The sequence below is a fragment of the Mesoplodon densirostris genome, chromosome 6, assembly GCF_025265405.1.
Source record: "Mesoplodon densirostris isolate mMesDen1 chromosome 6, mMesDen1 primary haplotype, whole genome shotgun sequence".
Classification (NCBI taxonomy): domain Eukaryota; kingdom Metazoa; phylum Chordata; class Mammalia; order Artiodactyla; family Ziphiidae; genus Mesoplodon; species Mesoplodon densirostris.
The window spans coordinates 60,547,987-60,570,890 of NC_082666.1; the positions used below are offsets into that span (position 1 = coordinate 60,547,987).

Consider the following 22,904-nt stretch of genomic DNA (forward strand, 5'->3'; position numbering starts at 1 on the left):
TATTAAGATGGTAACACTCTCCATACTGATCTTCTGATTCAATACAATCTCTACCAAAATCATCTCAGCTTGCTTTTTTTTTGCAAGAAATGGAAAAGCTGATTCTAAAATTCATATAGAAATGCAAGACACACAGAATAGCCAACCTTGAAAAAGGAAGAATAAATCTGGAGGACACACAAACCCCAACTGAAAACTTACTATAAGTCTACAATAATCAATGTAGTGTGGCATAGGCATGAGGATAAATGTATAGATCAAAGGAACAGAATTGAGGTCCAGAAATAAACCCTTATATTTACAGTCAACTGATTTTCGATCAACATGGCAGGATAAATTCAGTGGGGGAAGAATAGTCTTTTTTAACAAACGGAGCTGGGACAACTGAATACACGTGCAAAAGAATGAAGCTGGATTCCTATCAAACATCATAACATCAAAAATTACCTCAAAATGGATCAAGACCTAAAGGTAAGAAATAAAATTCTCAGAAGAAAACATAAGTGTCCATCTTCATGATCTTGGATTAGGCAATAGTTTCTCAAGATGCATATCTGAGATGTATCTGAGAATGCCCAAAAGCATGGGCAACAAAAGAAAAAGTAGATAAATTAATTATCAAAATTTTAAACTTTTGTGTTCAAATACTACCATTAAGGATGTAAAAAACAACTCAGAAAACTGAAGAAAATACTTTCAAATTATATCAATAAAAAGAGACCTGTATCCAGAATATATGCAAAGGAAATGATTTCACACTTCTTCAAAGACATGCAAATGGCCAATAACATATAAAAAGATGACCAGAATTATTAGCCATAAGGGAAAAGCAAATCAAAACCACAGTGAGATGCCATTCACATCCACAAAGATGGCTCCAATCAAAAAGACAGACAAGAACAAGTGCTGACGAGGACAGAGAGAAATCAGAACCCTCAGTAACTCCTGTTTGGAATGTAAAATAGTACAGCTGCTTTTGAAAACAGTCTGACAGTTCCTCAGAAGCTTAAAAACAGAATTATCACATGACCTAGTAATCTCTCTCTTTGGTATGTACCTATGAGAAATAAAAATGTGTGATGTATACACAAAATCTTGTACACAGATATTTGTAGCAGTATTATTCATAACACAAATGTCCTTCTACTTGAGATAAATGAATAAAATGTAGGATATTTATATAATAGAATATTATTAAACTATAAAAAGAATGAAGTACTGATACATGTTACAACATGGATAAACCCTGAAAACACTATTCTAAGTGGAAGAAGTCAGCCACAAAAGATCATATACTATAATTTCATTAATGTGAAATGTTTAGAGCAGATAAATCTATATAGAGAGAAAGGCCATAAGTGGTTATCTCGGGCTGCAGAGCTAAGGATAAATGAGAAGTGATTGTTAAAGGTTACAGGGCTTCTTTTGGGGATGATGAAAATGTTCTAAAAGTAATTTTGATAATAGATGCACAGCTCTGCATAAACTAAAAACTATTGGCCTGTATACTTTAAATGGATTAAATGTATGGTATGTGAATTATACACCAAAAGGAAAGAAAGAGGCAGTTTTCTTACTGACAATTTAACTATATAACTTAGAAAAATCTAGAAAATGTACACATTTTTTGAACTAATAAGACATTTGGGGAAAATTGTTGAAAAGAAGCTCAAGATAATTCAGTAATATTGCTGTCTTCTAGAAATGATTAAAAATATTATTTAAAATATTATTCAGCAAAAATAATTATTTAGCATAAAACAATATTTTAACATTAATATTAAAAGCTAGGAATAAATCTAATAAAAATGAACAGTACCATTTTAAGAAACTTACAAAACCATATGCCACATTCTTAAATACCAGGATTATAATTCTTCCAAAATTAATTCATAAATTAGATGATGTTCCAACCTGCTTTCTAACAGAATTTTTCAGTAAAACTAATGAAATGATCCTTAAATATTATTAGATAGTGAAGAGGCACATATAGGGCTCAAGACTTACAAAAAGAAGAAAAAGTAGATCACCCTATAAAATAATGAGTAAAATTCTAAAACGACAATACCTAAAACCATGAAAATAACAGGAAGTCCAGAAACAAACCCAAACACACCCATGCAAACTTAGAGATGTGAGAGAGACTGAATCACAAATCAATAAACTACTGAATAAATGGTGTGGAAGACCACACCGAAAAATGAATCCTAAATAGATTAAAATTTTTAGGGTAGGGAATACTTAAGAATATAAGACTTCTAAAACAAAAACATTAGAGAAGAAAATAATAAAAATGACTCTATAAAAATTCACAAATTTTTGAATGTTTAATTAACCTTATTCAAGACTCACTGAACAGAAGGTATGTGTGATATATATATATTTTTTAAAGTATTGCTATCTAGAATAAAGAATGCTTACAAACTAATAAGAAAAGATAAGCACTCTAATAGAAAAAAAAGTCAGAACTGAAAATCAGAGTAAATCATAGAATGGACTATTTGAATGGCAAATAAGGAAATGAAATCATCATCAAAAAATCATGTAGCTATGATTAACACAAGGAAGTACCACTTACCCTTATGACACTACCAAACTGCTTAAAGGCTGTAGGGAAGCAGAAACTGATATAAAAATAAGAAAACAAATGTGCCAGAATTCACTTCTCTCAATGGCTCAGTCATTCCCTGATTGTGCACTAACAGAATTACTGTATGTATTTCCTTAAATGTTTGCAATGAATAGATTCACACACAAATCCTTAAATAATCAGGCACACATGCATACACTCACACACACGTATAGACACACATATCCATTCTTACTATATTTTAATAGCTATATATATATATGTGTGTGTATACTTATGTTATATATTCTTCTTAAGCATGTATACATAGAGGGACTATCATATTTACTAGCACTAAAATTTGTCTGAGGCCTTTTCAACAAGATCTATGTTAAAAGAGAAACCTGAAATTCGATGGGAAAAAATGAACAAAAACATTCTCAAGACCAAGAGAAAGCTACAAAAAAATATTATTTTGAAAAAAACTGATCAAAAAGGATATAAGAATATTATAAAGATTGATTGTACCTTTTATCTCCTATAAAAATAAAATTTTATGATGAATAAGGCCCTCTCAAGCCAAAGAAACACATATAAAACACATATGAGTATTTTTTAACTGTTTTGTGCTTTTTTTACATAGTTTTTAAAAGACCTGGAAAATACAGTATTAAAACTGTATTGCAATGAATCCTAGCTATATTTATAAATTTAATCCCTAACTGAAAAAAGCCAAAATTCATAATTCTAAATATGTTTTTTCAAAACATGTTTTATTTCAAAATGCAATAGCCTTTATTTTTTAATGATTACATTTTAGATAAGTATTTGAAGTCAGTTTCCTGCTTTGCAACATCAATTTTTAAAAAGCTGTGGGTCTTAACTGAAGGAATATAAATTAATGCTAGTCCCCACTGGTGGATATGAATATATAACTTGTTATTTAAAGAAAATAACATGTAATAAACTTCCTATAAGAAGTTAGATCCAAAATAACAGCACAGATTCCATTCTCATTGCATACCTTTATTTTTGCATCAATGCTGTGCTTTTCTTTTCTCCAATGTGCTTTCTGCTTCCTCAGTTTCTCCAGGTCATTTAGCAGGTCAGCGCAGTGGGTACTTAATTTCTCATTTTCCTCCTTCAGATTTTTTATAACCAGTCTGTTTTGCTCTTCCTTATTCTGTACACACTCTTTAGTGTCCTGTAGAACAGTACCACAGGGGCCGATAAACAAAACAAAATGAAACAAACCAAAAAACAGGTGAGAACTAATCAGCAAATATAAACTGTACAATTTTACCCCCACAGCAGCTCCTATATTTGATGGCCAAGGTCACCTGTATACTTTTATTGGCCTCTTTTCATGCAGGTGGATGGGTCATATTTTTTCACTGGATGACAGCTTTGATAAGTACACATTTGCAAAGAGCCCATTAATTGATCAAGCTGCCTTTGATGCTGTCCCCAGCTATTTTTGAGACCCACACAGACATATCCTCCCAGACCTGGGTTTTATCAATTAATAATGCCAGTCCCATCAGAATCTAATTACAAGAAGCCACATATTCACACTCCTACTTTCTTAGCTCCATTTCCATCATTAACTATTTATCTGAAAGTTATAAAGCTTAGAGTCTTAGCTTTAAAGCATCTTTCTCAGAATTTCTGCATGTGATAAAACTGTATGGTACAGCAGGGCCTAAGGCAATTTTTCCTCCAAGCTTGTCACTTTCTGTGCCACAAAGGCTGACAAAGCTTTAAGTAGGACTTCAAAGAAAGTACTGTAAAACTATGTACAAGTCAACACACCTTAACTTCTTGACTTTTATCTTTAAATTTCTTCTGCAAGTCACTGAATTCTTTCCTTAAGAAAGCATTTTCTTCATCTACTGCAATGTTCCGTTTTACAAGGTCATTTATTTCCTGTTTTAGTCCTGATTCTCTCTATGGAAGAAAGCAAAATTACTGATGAGCTGGTATTTCTAAGAAAAAATAATTTTATGTAAAAAGTTTTAGATTTTGACTGATAATATTAGAATTAACTACCTTTCAAAATAACATCCATTATCATAATACTCATTTCCTATGACATGCCCAGAGATTTTCAAGTAAAATGTGCAAATATGGTACTGACTTACTAGTTTAAGATGAAGAACCCATAAAAACTGGATACCAAATATTAAGCCACATACAGAAAGAAAACTTATTGGATTTCTGTGTGTAATAGGGAAAAAATGAAAATTTACAAAACATTCTAATTAAAGAAAATGCTTAAGTAGCTAAAATAAGAATTATCCTCTATTTTACTATCATTTGGAAGAAAACATTTTTTAGAGAAACGAATACAGTTTTGTGAAAGCATAAGCAATTTTAAAGAATGAAAAATGGAAAGTCTGCCTTGATACAAAAAGTATCTTGCTCTGTAGAAAGAATACTCAGAATATTAAAACTGCCATAATTTTTAACTGAATATTCTTCTCACCTACCAGAGTAAATGATATCTAATTGGAGGATGTATCCATGACTCAATTCTTAGTTTCCCTCTTCTCAAATCTTTACAGCTTTTCCCTCAGAAAATTTATCCACTCTCTTGGCTTCTGATCTCATCTCTGTCTGAAAAACTACCCAATCCATAATCCAGCCCTGACACTTTCCCAATCACCAATCCCACATTTCCAGTTTTCTCTAAAATACCTCCATCTGAATTATCTGCTGCCACCTCGAACCAACATGCTAAAGCAGACATCCATGTGTGATATTAACTCTTTACTAAACTTACTCAACTTTTGTCAACCCACTCATTTTTTCAACCAATATTTGAAACTAGTATCTCTTAAATTTTTTTGCAGTGTTTAATTTACAATTTCTATTTTATTTAAACATTATTAAATTCATACTTGATATATGCTTTGTTATATTTTACCTTTATTGTATATAGTAAGAACTACATTATTTTTTAAATTTTTATTGGAGTATAGTTGATTTATAACGTTGTGTAAGTTTCTGCTGCACAGTAAAGTGAATCAGTTATACACATACATATATCCACTCTTTTTTGTACTCTTTTTCCATATATGCCATTATAGAGTATTAAGTACAGCTCCCTGTGCTATACAGTAGATCCTTATCAGTTATCTATTTTATATATAGTAGTGTATATATGAAACTTTTATTTCATCTCTGCGTACACTGGGTCATGAAGTAAAATATACTTTTTTCATTGTGGGGATCACAGTAATAAAACATTGCTCTTGATTATTTATATTAAGAGGTGGCATTACTAGTTCATAGGCTATATGTACTTCAAGAGTTCTCATAGCTCCACATGTGCACCAACATGACGTTCAAGCTTGGTAAGTTTTTACAAATGAGCTATAAATGGTACCTCATATTAGTTTTAATTTTTATTTCCTATTTTAATTATTAGGGCATATCAAAATGTGTTTGACATCAATCAAACAGAATAAAAACAGATGCATAAACATGGCCCATCCACAATTCATAGCCTATTTTTCTTTTCTCATCTAAGTCTCAGCCTTCTTCAAGATTCAATTTCTACCTCCTCAATGAAGCCTTCCCCAGCTATCACAGTAATTTCTGCTATTTCTAAATTTCTGTATTGCCTACATTATTCATTTGACACATAACAAATTACCTAGTCTTACTGATTATCTGTGTACTCATACTATCTCCCAAACTAGATTATAGTAAGTGTTTATGAATGAGACTGACACTGAATGATAAATTCAATCATGTGAACACTAAGAGTGAAATACCTACAGGCCTATCCTTTCAAAGAAGAACTGACAAAAATTGAGCATTCTCATCTATTCTGGAGACTATCAGGAAGGTGCGACACTAGATCAAATGATTTAAGGTTCAGAAGGGTTTGCCCAATAATGTGAACTAAACTTAACTTGACAATATAAATGACACCAATAGCAAGCTCTTTCATGAAAATTATTTAATATATTAAAATGTTGGCAGTTGAGTGAATTTAGTAATCCACAGGACAAATATAGACTTAATTTTTAAATAAAAACACAAAATACAGTGGGAACTTAGTTAACCAAAACTATCAAATTTTGATAATTAGTTTAATAACTGGTATTATATATTATAATCATTAAAGTAATAAGTTAGACAAAGATGTACTCCCAGTGGAAGAGGACTGATAAACTCTCAAACATCTGTTAAATTTTGTACAACTCAAAATATTTTCCTGATAAAATATACCCTCAATGATCTAGTTTCTATAATGAAAGCATAGGTATATATAGTTACAATTCATATATTTTGTTTTCTTTAGTATAGTTGATTTATAATAAATTATATAAGTTTCAGGTATATAACATGATTCACAATTTTCAAAGGTTATACTCCATTTATAGTTATTATTCAAAATGGCTATATTCCCTGTGCTGTACAATATATCCTTTTAGCTTATTTACATTATACATAGTAGTTTGTACCTCTTAATCCCCTACACCTATCTTGTCCGTTCCCCCTTTCCTCTCCCCACTGGTAACCACTAGTTTGTTCTCTCTATGTGAGTCTGTTTCTTTTTTGTTATATTCACTAGTTTGTTTTATTGTTCAGATTCCATATATAAGTGATATCATATATTATTTGTCTTTCTCTGACTTACTTCACTAAGCATAATACCCTCTAAGTCCTAAATTTAGCTTCATGAAACCTTTTCAAACAAACTTTTCTGGATACAGTAGAGTACATTCTTAATGGTCTGCCTTGAGTTAATATTAAAATAGCAAATAGAACTCAGAGGAACCATAAAGCATAAAGAGTGACAAGAGAAAGTATGTCTGAAACAAATAATTTATTATGGATAAGCCATGAAATGAATAATTCAAATCATGGTCAAAAGAAGTCTATAGAGTAAGAAGAGAATGATCGTGAATATGAAGCATTTTTGAAAAAAAGTGGGGAGTGGCAGCAGTGGCACAGAAGACCTAAAACTGTAGGAGGCAATACTTGAGCATAGTTAGTATATTATTTATATGACCTACTTTCAAATGCACATAAAAATTTTAATAAAAAAATAGAGAAGTAATGAAACCACAACAACTAAAACAATGGTAAATGGAGAAAGGGGAAGGGGTGAGAGAATTAAATGTAAATGAGAAACAAAACTTATCTATGAGCTTCCTAGAGGTAAGGAAAAAGAGAAATATAATGTTTAAAAAAATCATCTAATTGAATACAATACACTCGGTTATTGGCAGAGTCATGTTATCTAATATAATACTTGAAGGAGAAATTTATTACAAGATTTACTTTATAACTAATAGCAACAAAGGTAAAGTGTAGTCTTAACAAAAGAAGATATATGGCAATTTTTACACTATTATCAATAAAATATGTTATATTATTAGATTGTTCTATGCAAGTTTTCCTGCAACTACCTAAAAAATAGTGTGTGTGTGACTTTCTAGTAGTTTGACTAGAAACATAGTTAAGATTTAAATAAACTAAAGGAATCATCATTCTTAACTGTTACTCCATTCCACAGACTACAAATTTGGAAAAGTAGTGGCTATTGAACATTACTCAGTAGAAAAACAAAAACATAATGGAGGGACTTCTGGCTTCCAATCCAGGATGTAGGAACTTGGAAGTTGTCTCTCCTTTTCACACAACATGAAAAAAGCTGAGCAAACTGAAAATCAACACCTCTTCCTAGAGTCATCAGAGAACTGAGGTCACAGGGCAAATTGCTGTTCCCAAAACTAGAGACAGGCAGATACAGAGAATGACAATTTAGCAGAGCAAAAACCCAGAAGAAAGGAAACTCCATGGAAACCAGTAACAGGGTAGGAAAATCAAATTTGCAAGTAACAAATTACTGGAGGATCAGTGTGGACATGTTTGAGAGTTAAAACATCTAGGAGGGCCCAGTCTAGAGGAGTTCCCATAATTTCGTGAATTCTACACACCGGAGCACGATCAGATTGTCACCGTGAAGATCAGAGAAAGTCCCTTCCTGCTTTCTGTAGGGGGAGAGGGAACACAGACATTTAAAAATATGCCCTAGTGGGGAGGAGTCAAGATGGCAGAATAGGAGGACGTGGAATTCGTTGCTCCTCGCAAGTACATCAAGAATACATCTACAAATAGAACAATTCTCATAGAGCACCTGCTGAACATTAGCAGAAGACTTCGAAACCTAAAAGGACAAGAAAAATCCCCTCACAACTGGGTAAGATGAAAGAAAGAAAAAAAAAAAAGAGGAATCAAAAATGGGACTAGCAACCCTGGCAGGAAGCTGAAGGTGAGGAGAGGTCCCCGCAACTCAGAAATTCTAACTCCCTCATGGTAGGTAAACCAGCTGGGAAAGAAAAGGACCTTCGGGGTAAACAAAGGAGAACGCACCAATTGGTCAGTGGAAGGCAGGACAAAGTAAGAACTGCACACATGGTCTACACCACAGCTCTGTGCATTCCAGCCTGAGTCATGAGTCACCTATTGCAAACAAGGTCTGGGTGCTGGAAAATGGGGTTTGGAGTAAGGAGCCAGGGAGGGGACAGCTGTTGGCTACCAAAAGACAGCCTGAAGGGACAGGAGTAAGGAGCTCTACAACCACGAAAGTTTGTGGGAAAAGTTCCAGACACCATAGAAGCAAGGCGCCACTCTTCAGTGGTATGCAAGGGGTGGGGCCACCATTACAACCCCTTTGCAGCCAGCTTCTGCCTCCCTGGGGCACAGCAGAGGGGACAGGAGTGAGGGAAGCACAGCCAGGAATGCCCCTAGAGGAAGCGTGGTCTGCCTGGAAGGTGAAGTGCCATTGTTGAGTGGCACATGGGGGGCAGGGCAGGGCAGCCACCACCCTCCCACGCCAGCTCCTGCATCCAAGGGTACTGGGATGGGGACTCCCACCAGAGTCAGTGCACCACAGTCAGTTGCAACTGCCTGCTGGTCCTGGCCACCGCAGGTAACTCACACACACCCCAACTGTGGCCACCCCCCCCAACTGTAGCTGCTGTACCCCTCCCCGGCCTGAGTAAGTGTGACCCAATCGGCTGCTGCTTCCGCTCTCTCTTGCCTGGGCAAGGAAGGAAGGTGGCGCACACGCAGAGAAGGGATCAAAACCAAAGCTGAGCCCCAGGGGCAGTGCAACTAAGGAAGAGAAACAGAAATCTTTCCATGCAGCTGCAGAAGCTGTGGATTTAATCCCCGAGATCGGGTTGGTAAATCTTGCATCTGTGAGATACCTGAATAGATGAGTGTTCCAACAATTGAGTTCAGTATAGCCTTCGCAGCAGTGGACTTTAGGGGCAAGTACACCCGAGAGTCAGGCCAGGTCAGACTCTGAGCTGCCCCACAGTGCCCAGAGCAGGTGCAGAGACCTATGCAGAGGTATTGGAAGGCCTCCTTGGGAGGTGGGGATTGGTTATGGCTCACTGTGGAAGCAAGGACACTGAGAGAGGATGCCCCAGGAAAATATATTTATTACTGTTATGCTTTTATTGTTTGTTTCATTTTGTTCAGTTGTTGGTGTTGCTGTTTTTTATCTTTTATACTTATTTTTTTAATATATATATTTTTTCTATTTTTATTTTACTTTTTGGTTGTTTTGGGGTTTTTCTCTGGTTTTGGTTCTTTGATTTTTATTTTATTTTTAATGCTTTCATGTGTATATTTTATGTTTTCTTCACTTTTTTGCTTGCTTCCTTTCTGTTTCACTTTTCATTTTTTGTTATTACTTTAGTCCATATTTATTTCTCTCATTTTTGAATTCTTTAGTTTGTTTGCTCTCTTATTTTTTTCTGTGTGTGTGTTGTGTAGTTGTTGCCGCTGTTCGTTTGCTTTTGTTTTTGCTATTTGTCTTAGGTTTTATTTCTCTGTTAGTTTTCTTTACTTTTCGGGTTTTTTATTTCCTTTTTTTCTTATTTCTCTGGTCACACTGTGCAGCTTCCGAGGTCTTGGTTCCCCGGCCAGGGGTCAGGCCTGGGCCTCCGTGGTGTGAGCACAGAGTCCAGCAGGCTGGACCACCAGAGAATTCCCAGGCCCAGGGAATATTAATTGGAGTACGCTCTGCTGGAGGTATCCATATCAACACCAAGACCTGGCTCCACCCAACTGCCTGCAGGCTCCAGTGCTGGACACCTCACACCAAACAACCAGCAAGACATGAACACAGCCCCACCCGTCCACAGACAGGTTGCTTAAATAAAGTCATACTAAGCTCACAGACTCCCCAAAACACACGACCTGATGCAGCCCTGCCATTAGAGGGAAAACACTCAGATCCACCCACCAGAGCATAAGCACCAGTCCCTTCCACCAGGAAATGTACACAAACCCCTGGACCAACATCACTCACCAGAGGGCAGACCACAGAGGCAAGAGGAACCACAACCCTGCAGCCCACAGAAAGGAGACCATAAACAAGGCAGGTTAGACAAAATGAGATGACAGAGAAATATGTTGCAGATGAAGGAGCAAGGTAAAATCCCACAAGACCAAATAGATGAAGAGGCAATAGGTAATCTACCTGAGAAACAATTCAGAGTAATGATAGTAAAGATGATCCAAGATCTCAGAAACACAATGGAGGCATGGATCGAGAAGATAAAAGAAACATTTAACAAGGACCTAGAAGAACCAAAGAACAAACAATCAGTAATGAACAGCACAATAACTGAAATGAAAAATACCCTAGAAGGAATCAATAGCAGAATAACTGAGGTAGAAGAACAGATAAGTGACCTGTAAGACAGAATGGTGGAAATAACTGATGCAGAGCAGAATAAAGAAAAAAGAATGAAAAGAAATGAGGACAGTCTCAGAGACCTCTGGGACACTAACTGCACCAACATTCGAATTATAGGGGTCCCAGAAGAGGAAGAGAAAGGGAAAGGGCCTAAGAAAATATCTGAACAGATTATACTCAAGAACTTCCGTGACATGGGAAAGGAAATAGCCACCCAAGTCCAGGAAGCGCAGAGAGTCCCATACAGGATAAACCCAAGGAGAAACATGCCAAGACATGTTATCAAGCTAAAAAAAATTAAATACGAAGAAAAAAATATTAAAAGCAGCAAGGGAAAAGCAACAAATAAACTACAAGGGAATCCCCATAAGGTTAGCAGCTCATTTTTCATCAGAAACGCTGCAGGCCAAAAGGGAGTGGCAGGACATATTTAAAGTGATGAAAGGGAAAAACCTACAACCAAGACTACGCTACCCAGCATGGATCTGATCCAGATTCGACGGAGAAATCAAAAGCTTTACAGACAAGCAAAAGCTAAGAGAATTCAGCACCACCAAACCAGCTCTACAACAAATGCTAAAGGAACTCTCTAGGCAGGAAACACAAGAGAAGAAAAAGACCTACAAAAACAAACACAAAACAATTAAGAAAATGGTAATAGGAACATACATATCGATAATTACCTCAAATGTACATACATATTGATAATTACCTTGAATGTAAATGGACTAAATGCTCCAACCAAAAGACACAGACTGGTTGAATGGATACAATAACAAGACCCGTGTATATGCTGTCTACGAGGGACCCACTTCAGACCTAGGGACACATACAGACTGAAAGTAAGGGGATGGAAAAAGATATTCCATGTAAATGGGAATCAAAAGAAAGCTGGAGTAGCAATACTCATATCAGACAAGATAGACTTTATTTTATTTATTTATTTTTTTGGCTGTGCCGGGTGTTACTTGCAGCAGGCAAGGTCTTCGTTGCAGCATACAGTATATTTAGTTGCAGCACACGCACTCTTCATTGCAGCATGCGGGCTTCTCTCTAGTTGTGGCACGCAGACTTCTCTCTAGCTGTGGTACATGGGCTCCAGGGCACGTGGGTTCTGTAGTTGTGGCATGCGGGCTCCAGAGCGCATGGGCTCTGTAGTTTGTGCCACGCACGCTCTCCAGTTGAGGCGTCCAAGCTCAATAGTTAAAGCACGTGGGCTTAGTTGCCCCACGGCATGTGGGATCTTAGTTCCCCAACCAGGGATTAAACCAGCATCCCCTGCATTGGAAGGTGGATTCTTTACCACTGGACCACCAAGGAAGCCCGAAAATAGACTTTAAAATAAAGACTATTACAAGAGAAAAGGAAGGACACTACACAGTGATCAAGGGATCAATCCAAGAATAAGATATAAGAATTGTAAATATTTATGCACCCAACTTAGGAGTACCTTGATACATAAGGCAAATGCTTACAGCCATAAAAAGGGAATTTGACAGTAACATAATAATAGTGGGGGACGTTAACACTCCACTTACACCAATGGATAGATCAGAGAGACAGAAAATTAATAAGGAAACACAAGCCTTAAATGACACATTAGACCAGATAGACTTAACTGACATTCACAGTACATCCCATCTGAAAGCAGCAGAATACACTTTCTTCTCAAGTGCACACAAAACATTCTCCAGGAGAGATCACATCCTGGGTCATAAATCAAGTCTCAGTAAATTTAAGAAAACTGAAATCGTATCAAGCATCTTTTCCAACCACAACGCTATGAGATCAGAAATCAATTACAGGGGAAAAAATGTAAAAACCGAAAACACATGGAGGCTAAACAATATGCAGCTAAATAACCAAGAGATCACTGAATAAATCAAAGAGGAAATCATAAAATAACAAGAAACAAATGACAACAAAAACATGACAACCCAACACTTATGGGATGGAGCAAAAGCAGTTCTAGGATGGAAGTTTATAGCAATACAATCTTACCTCAAGAAAAAAGAAAAATCTCAAATAAACAACCTAACCTTCATCTAGAGCAACTAGAGAAAAAAGAACAAACAAAACACAAAGTTAGTAGAAGGAAAGAAATCATAAAGACCATAGCAGAAATAAATGAAATAGAAAGGAAGAAAACAATAGCAAAGATCAATAAAACTAAAAGTTGGTTCTCTGAGAAAGTAAACAAAGTTGATAAACCTTTAGCTAGATTCAACAAGAAAAAAAGGGAGAGGACTCAAATCAATAAAACTAGAAATGAAAAAGGAGAAGTGACAGCTGACACTACAGAAATACAAAGGATCATAAGAGACTACTACAAGCAACTATATGCCAATAGAATGGACAACATGAAAAAAATGGACAAATTCTTAGAAAAGTACAACCTCCCAAGACTGAGCCAGGAAGAAATAGAAAACATAAACAAACAAATCAAAAGTAATGAAATTGAAACTGTGATTTAAAATCTTCCAACCAACAGAACTCCAGAACCAGAAGCCTTCACAGGCAAATTCTATCAAACATTTAGGGAAGAGCTAACACCTATTCTTCCCAAACCCTTCTGAAAATTGCAGAGGGTAGAACACTCCCAGACTCATTCTACAAGGCCATCATCACCCTGATAGCAAAACCAGACAGAGATATCACAAAAAAGATAACTATAGGCCAATATTGCTGATGAACATAGACACAAAAATCCTCAACAAAATACTAGCAAAATGAATCCAACAACACATAAAAAGGATCATACACCATGATCAAGTGGGGTTTATCCCAGGGATACAAGGATTCTTCAATATACACAAATCAATGTGATACGCCATATTAACAAACTGAAGAACAAAAACTATATGACCATCTCAATAGATGCAGAAAAGGCCTCTGACAAAATTCAACACCCATTTATGATAAAAAAAAAAAAAACTCTCCAGAAAGTGGGCATAGAGGGAACCTACCTCAGCATAATAAAGGTCATATACGACAAACCCACACCTAACATTATTCTCAATGGTGAAAAACTGAAAACGTTTCCTCTAAGATCAGGAACAAGACAAGGGTGTCCACTCTCACCATTATTTATTCAACATAGTTTTGGAAGTCTCAGCCATGGCAATCAGAGAAGAAAAAGAAATAAAAGAAATTCAAATTGGAAAAGAAGAAGTAAAACTGTCACCATTTACAGATGATATGATACTATATATAGAAAATCCTAAAGATGCCACAAGAAAACTACTAGAGCTAATAAGTGAATTTAGTAAAGTCACAGGATACAAAATACACAGAAATCTTTTGCATTCCTATACACTAACAACAAAAGATCAGAAAGAGAAATTAAGGAAACAATACCATTTACCATTGCAATAAAAAGAATAAAATACCTAGGAATAAACCTACCTAAGGAGGCAAAAGAACTGTATTCAGAAAACTATAAGATAGTGATGAAAGAAATCAAAGATGACACAAACAGATGGAGAAATATATCATATTCTTGGATTGGAAGGATCAATATTGTGAAAATGACTATACTACCCAAAGCAATCTACATATTCAATGCAAACCCTATCAAACTACCAATGGCTTTTTTCACAGAAAAAGAACAAAATATTTTACAATTTTTATGGAAACACAAAGACCCCGAAGAGCCAAATCAATCTTGAGAAAGAAAAACGGAGCTGGAGGAATCAGGTTCCCTGACTTCAGACTATACTACAAAGCTACAGTAATCGAGACAGCATGGTACTGGCACAAAAACAGAAATATAGATCAATGGAACAGGATAGAAAGCCCAGAGATAAACCCACGCACCTATAGTCAACTAATCTATGACAAAGGAGGCAAGGATATACAATGGAGAAAAGACAGTCTCTTCAATAAGTGGTGCTGAGAAAACTGGACAGCTACATGTAAAAGAATGAAATTAGAACACTTCCTAACACCCTACAAAAAAAAAAAAAACTCAAAATGGATTAAAGACCTAAATATAAGACTGGCCACTATAAAACTCTCAGAGGAAAACAAAGGCAGAACACTCTGTGACATAAATCATAGCAAGATCTTTTTTGACCCACCTCCTAGAGTAATGGAAATAAAAACAAAAATAAACAAATGGGACTTAATAAAACTTAAAAGCTTTTGCACAGCAAAGGAAAGCATAAACAAGATGAAAAGACAACCCTCAGAATGGGAGAAAATATTTGCAAAGGAAGCAACTGACAAAGGATTAATCTCCAAACTATATATGCAGTTCATGGAGCTCAATATCAAAAAAGAAAAAACACAATCAAAAAAATGGGTGGAAGACCTAAATAGACATTTCTCCAAAGAAGACAGACAGATGGCCAACAGACACATGAAAAGATGCTCAACATCACTAATTATTAGAGAAGTGCATATCAAAACTACAATGAGGTATCACCTCACACCAGTCAGAATGGCCATCATCAAAATATCTACAAACAGTAAATGCTGGAGAGGGTGTGGAGAAAAGGGAACCTTCATGCACTCTTAGTAGGAATGTAAACTGATACAGCCACTATGGAGAACAGTATGGAGGTTCCTTAAAAAAGTAAAACTAGATCTACCATATGACCCAGCAATCCCGCTACTGGGCATATACCCTGAGAAAACCGTAATTCAAAAAGACACATGCACCCCAATGTTCATTACAGCACTATTTACAAAAGCCAGGACATGGAAGCAACCTAAATGTCTATCAACAGAGGAGTGGATAAAGAAGATGTGGTACATATATATACAATGGAATATTACTCAGCCATAAAAAGGAACAAAACTGGGTCATTTGCAGAGACATGGTTGGACCTAGAGAGCGTCATATAGAGTGAAGTAAGTCATTAAGAGAAAAACAAATATCGTACAGTAAGACATACATGTGGAATCTAGAAAAATGTCACAGATTATCTTATCTGCAAAGTAGAAAGAGAGACAGAGACATAGAGAACAAATGTATGGATACCAAGGGGGAAAGGGTGGGGGTGGGAGCAATTGGGAGATTTGGATTGACATATATACACAACTGATACTATGTGTAGAATAGATAACTAATGAGAACATACTGTATCGTACAGGGAACTCTACTTTATACACTGTGGTAACCTAAATGGGAAGGAAATCCAAAAAAGAGGGGATATATGTGTAAGTACAGCTGACTTATTTTGCTGTACAGTAGAAACTAACACAACATTGTAAAGCAACTATACTCCAATAAAAACTAATTTAAAAATAAAATAAAATAAAATTTCCCCTAAGTATATATTTCTTAACAAGACCCTTCCTCAAGAGAAATTATTTTACCCGAGCCTGCTGGGATTTTACCAGAGACTAACCAACCCCCAGGATGTAAAAACCCAACTCCAAAACCCTCTAGCCTTCCAATCTTTCCTAAGGGAGAAAAAACTGAGAAGCACTTGTGAAGGCCAGAGCCTAGGGGCACAAGCTCACTACAAGACTGAGACCTAAACATAAGACTATGGAATACTTCCCCTCCCCAGACACCTCACAATAGGTTTCATCAATAGGGCTTCTGTATAATAAAAAGGTAATACAACTGAAAGAACTTTGTGTTTCGGATGATATTTAAGAAGTCTCTCAAGAAACCCAAATAAAAAGGACACCAAAGCAAACGTTAGCCTTTGTTAAACAAACAGTAAACACAGCCTAACCCCTAGCAGATAAACATAAAACCTTACACTAAAGGCCTATTTCTCTCAGTACATTTTACCCATTTGGTTAATTTTATGTGTCAACTTGGTTAAACTACTCTACCCATGATAACCAGTTTTTTGTTTGTTTGTTTGTTTGTTTTTTGCGGTACGCAGGCCTCTCACTGTTGTGGCCTCTCCTGTTGCGGAGCACAGGCTCCGGTCGCGCAGGCTCAGCGGCCATGGCTCACGGGCCTAGCTCCTCCACGGCATGTGGGCTCTTCCCGGACCGGGGCACGAACCCATGTCCCCTGCATCGGCAGGTGGACTCTCAACCACTGCGCCACCAGGGAAGCCCCAATAACCAGTTTTTAATCAAACACCAGTCTAGATGTTGCTGTGAAAGTGTTTTGTAGATGTGATTAACATTTAAATCAGTAGACTTTGAGGAAAGCAGATAACGCCTCCATAATGTGAATGGGTCTCATACAACAAATTTAAGACCTTAAAAAAAAGAACTAATCCTCTGAGGGGGAAGGAATTCTGCCTCCAGAATGCTTTTGGATTCAGCTGCAATATCAACTCTTCCCTGGGTCTCCAGTTTGTTATGAAGAATTTAGATTTGCCAGCTCACAACTATCAATACATGAAACAATGCCTTAAAATCAACTTCTCAATCTCTCTCTGTCTCTGTCTCTCTATCATATCTTTATCTATCTATCTATCTACACACACACACACACACACACACACACACACACACACACAATTAGTTCTGTTTCTCTGGAGAATCCTATTATAGACTTTGTTCCTGTTTAGGATTTCAGTCTTAAAATTGCAAGGACTTGGATTCTGCCAATGACCTGAATAAGCTTAGAAGGAAATTCTTCCCAAATTAAGCCTCCAGATGAAAACATAACCCAATTGAAGCCTCAATTACAATCGAGATAATTAGCAGAGGACCCACCTAAACTTGCCCAGACTCCTGACCCACAGCAATTTAATAAATGTGTACATTCCTTTAAGGCTTTAATTTGTTATACAGCAGGAGAAAAACTAATGTACCACAAGATATTTTCCTATAGAATTTATAATAGAAAATAATAGAGAAAATGGTTATGAAACATAAACACTGGAAATCTTGACAGTATAAAAAAATACAACCAACAATGCTAAGAACAGGAAATTAAGTCCTCCAATTACTCTCTTTAAGTTCACTTTAAAATGCAGGAGAAAGGATGAATAAGTAAAAATTTGCTAATTTTATCTTTTTTTTTTTTACAGTATGCAGTTGAGAGATACTGTCTATATTTTTTAGAATATGTTAGCATCAAGATGTATACTGTTCAAAGACAAATATCACATGATATCACTTATATGTGGAATCCAAAAGAATGACACAAATGAACTTATTTACAACACAGAAACAGACTCACAGACATAGAAAGCAAACATTGTTACCAAAGGGAAAAGGGAGGGCTGGATAAATTAGGAGTTTGGGATTAACAGCTACACACCACTATATATAAAGAAGATAAACAACAAAGACCTGTTGTATAGCACAGGGAACTATATTCAATATCTTATAATAACCTATAGTGGAAAATAATCTGAAAAAGAATATATATACATATATGTATACACACATAAATATAACTGAATCACTTTGCTATATACCTGAAGCTAACATAAGATTGTAAATCAACTATACTTCAATTTTAAAAAGTGTAGTGTTAAATATTATATATAAAATAATAAACTTAATCACTAGAAGAACTGATACAGACCCTAAACCTTCCAAATAATCAACGTAAGAGTGCATGCACAGGGCTTCCCTGGTGGCGCAGTGGTTGAGAATCTGCCTGCTAATGCAGGGGACACGGGTTTGAGCCCTGGTCTGGGAGGATCCCACATGCCGCGGAGCAACTAGGCCCGTGAGCCACAACTACTGAGCCTGCGCGTCTGGAGCCCGTGCTCCACAACAAGAGAGGCCGCAATAGTGAGAGGCCCGCGCACCGCGATGAAGAGTGGCCCCCGCTTGCCACAACTAGAGAAAGCCCTTGCACAGAAACAAAGACGCAACACGGCAAAAATAAAATAAATTAATAAAAAAAAAATTTAAAAAAAAAGAGTGCATGCACATATACACACACACACACAAATGAAGAGAAGACAGATATGTGGCAAATTCTAAAAAGACAAAGAAAATACTAAAGCAGAAAGCATAAGGTCAATCAGAGAACAAAGATCAAATAAGTATATCACATCTTACGCAGATGGAATAAACTTATCTTTAAAAAGGTAAAGACGTAAATATTGAGTCAAGACACAAAGTTCAACCAAAGAGTATATACAAGAGATTCATCTAAATATGCAATGTTAAAGGATGAACAAATATATAACAAATTTAACTGAAAGAATGCTGGAGGAAAGATAATAGTTTAAGAAGAAAATTAAGATATAATCTGAATGACTAAAGATGAAAAAATTAGAATAAATATATTAAATCTTGTTATCTTCTTGATCTCATGGTCTCCACCTTCAACTAGAATTCTGTTAACTCAATTAAGTCTTCTTGTATTGTGTATTTTAATTTCCTTCTCCACTACTTTCAAATATTTTGCCTAACATTTTTTTAATGTAAAAATTTCTTTCTCTGCACTGTTAAATTTCCTCATTTGTTTCCACTACTTTCTAAGAATTCAGTGATCTCTTAAAATGTCATATACCATTCCACTTGTGTTGCTTTCTAAAAATCACTAAAAACTTCGTGATTGTTGAATTTAATATTTTTTCACAAACCTCATGAATTTTGTAACATTTTACATTAACCACCTTTTGTTTCTTGAAACTCTCCTCTCTCAATTCATGACATAGGATATTATACTTCTCTCTTTCTACTTCTCTGAACAGTCTTTTCATCTCTTTAACTGAAACTTGTTCTTCCTCTCACCCATTAATAATATCAGCAAATATCTAGTTCTTAGAATTCTGTTTAAAGTCTTCCCTCTAACTATAACATTAGATATCTATATATCAAGGAGAAAACTCCTTCCCGAGGATTGGATCCATGCTTTCAATGGTTTGCTTAAAAATCTCTAAATGGAATTCCCACCAATAACTAAAACACAAATTGTCTAAAAGAAGCTCAGAAGTCATCCTCACAGTAAGTTGTACCTCTTTATAATAACCCTCTTTCTGACAACGCCACTACTCTCCTGGATTCTCCAGGCTGAAAACCAGGAGTCACTTTCAAATTACTGTCAGTTCCTTATGGTTCTAATTTATATATCTTTAATTCTTGCAAAACTAATAGTTCAGGTTCATGCTATTACTCTTATACGATGAAATAATCTTCTTACAGATCATTCTACTTTCTGCTTTTCTTTTTCTAATTGTATACTGGATTATCAGTTTTATTTTCAGAGATTACAGATTAATTAACTTAAGTGAATGAAAAGCTTAGATAGATTCCTTTGACCTGTAAGTCCAACTACTTCATTCAAACAATCAAGGCCTTTCCTTAATACAGGTCCAATACAACATTTGTCTTATCTCAGCCTACACTGCTACATATTATCTATGAAACAAACTATAAATTTCAGTATCACCCAAACATACTCTACACTCCCAGCTTCAAGAATTTTGCCTGATGTTCACCATGGGCAAATCCTCCTATAACCTCTACCTATTAAAACCATTTGGGGCTTCCCTGGTGGCTCAGTGGCTAAGAATCCACCTGCTAATGCAGGGGACACAGGTTCGAGCCCTGGTCTGGGAAGATCCCACATGCCACAGAGCAACTGGGCCCGTGAGCCACAACTACTGAGCCTGCGGGTCTGGAGCCTGTGCTCCACAACAAGAGAGACTGCGATAGTGAGAGGCCCGCACACCGCAATGAAGACTGGCCCCTGCTCACCGCAACTAGAGAAAGCCCTCCCACAGAAATGAAGACCCCGGGCTTCCCTGGTGGCGCAGTGGTTGAGAGTCCGCCTGCCGATGCAGAGGACGCGGGTTCGTGCCACGGGGCGGCTGGGCCAGTGAGCCATGGCCGCTGAGCCATGGCCGCTGATCCTGCGTGTCCAGAGCCTGTGCTCCGCAGCGGGAGAGGCCGCAGCAGTGAGAGGCCCGCGTACCACAAAAAAAAAAAAAAAAAAGAAAGAAATGAAGACCCAACACAGCCAAAAATAAATAAATAAATTTATTTTTTTAAAAAACAAACATTTGAATACCTTAAGACCTCTACACAGAATTTAATCTCTCCTTCCTTCGAATCTTTATAGCATTCTGCTTGTGATTCTCTCATGGCACTTAAAATACACTGGTTTTATTCAATTTAAGTCACACATTTAAAAATATTCAAAGAGCATCTATTATAAATCAGGCAATATGGTAAATATTAGATGTTGGGTATACAAGGGTCCCCACCTTCACAGAACCTTAATCTAATGTAGCAGAATATGGTTACTTGCACCTCACTTTTATCCCCACCCTACTGCTCATAGACTTAGAAATCATTAAAGGCAAGAAATTTAACTCTGAATTTTCCACAGTACCATCACAAGATAATGTCTACATTTAATACAGCAATTTGTTGAATTAAACTGAAAATATACCCTGTAGAAAGTGACAATCATGTATACATGGTTTAGACTAAGAAATTAAAGGCCCTAGAAAACAAATTAGGTGCCTAAAAAACAAATAATTTCTCTCATGGGCATTTAATATTTTATGAGCTAAACGATTCTACTCAGAATGTAAAATGTGAAATAATATCTACCCAAGGAAAAGGAAGTAGAAAAAGAATTTAGCAAAGACAAAGGAAAAATATATTGTCATTTAAGAAAGTCAACATTTTTTTAAATGTTATGCTATTACTATCTAGACCTGGTAAACTGAGCATTCCCTAAAGCATTGCAAACTTAATGCCAAAGGATATCAAAAAGAGCGCCAAAATCCATTCTCCCCCACAGAACAGACTTGTGACTGAGGAAGAGATTGCTCATCCTGGATCTACATTTTCCCAAATCCCCTGAATCTTGTGGTGGCCATGACTGGTTTTTCTCAGTGAAATGCTGGTACAAATCATGTTTGCCACTTCCAAGTCTTAACATTGTATCTATTACGCAGCTTACACTAGCCTAGTTAATATACAAGGCATATGGCAATATTTATCTATCTTAAAATTCATTTGGATATTGTTTGATATTCGAGTGGCAAATACAACTGTTTTTTCCCAAAATAAACTAAAAAGTTATTTTTAAAATTTTATCACTATAGCACCAATTATGACATTTTCATAAGGAAAATACAATGCTGGAAAAGGTATAAATTTCAAATTTATATGTCATATAGGAATCTATATTCGATTTTAGAACAAGTTTATATGGATGTAGAGAATGAACAAATTGTTTAATCTTTTATCTACATTAACTTCCATTTTTAGTCCTTTAATAAAACAACTTAATAACAATAACCAACCTTAGATGAAAGTTCTCATGATTGTTTAATTGGCTAGGAAGGAAAATAGAGTAAGAAGTCGGAAGAGCATAGGTGCCAGAAAGAACCTTCATTTAATCTAGAAAATACAGATAATTTAGCCTATAAAGAGCTACTGGGTATAAAATGAATTTAAATACTATATCATGATATAGGCCATTCCTAAATTTCTTTCACCTTTATTTTTAAGATGTTAATACCTTGAAGATTATTCCTGGAAGCAATGACCACATGGATTTTTGTAGCGATAATATACTGAGTATATAATTACATATAATTTAAAATATATAGCTATATGAAATTGTATAATTACAATTATAGAATTGCATAATTTGAAAATGCAAGTTTTCAAAAGATCAAATAGAATCACCCCAGTTGTTAAATCTTTTCTACAAATTAAACCGTTTTAAAATTTCTAAGTTTCAGAAGTGAA

The 22,904-nt window shown here is 35.8% G+C and overlaps 1 protein-coding gene across 5 annotated transcripts in view; it reads right to left on the reverse strand.

Annotated features, from left to right (window-relative positions):
- The window catches only part of CNTLN (centlein), a 361,905-nt gene that overhangs the window by 252,742 nt on the left and 86,259 nt on the right, over positions 1-22,904 (reverse strand). For all 5 annotated transcript variants that reach the window (XM_060102081.1, XM_060102083.1, XM_060102084.1 and 2 more), the window contains exons 4-5: positions 4,382-4,516; positions 3,594-3,773 (exon numbers count right to left, since the gene is read on the reverse strand). In XM_060102081.1, the coding sequence (XP_059958064.1) occupies positions 3,594-3,773; positions 4,382-4,516 (315 nt within the window). The remainder of the gene's footprint in view (positions 1-3,593; positions 3,774-4,381; positions 4,517-22,904) is intronic.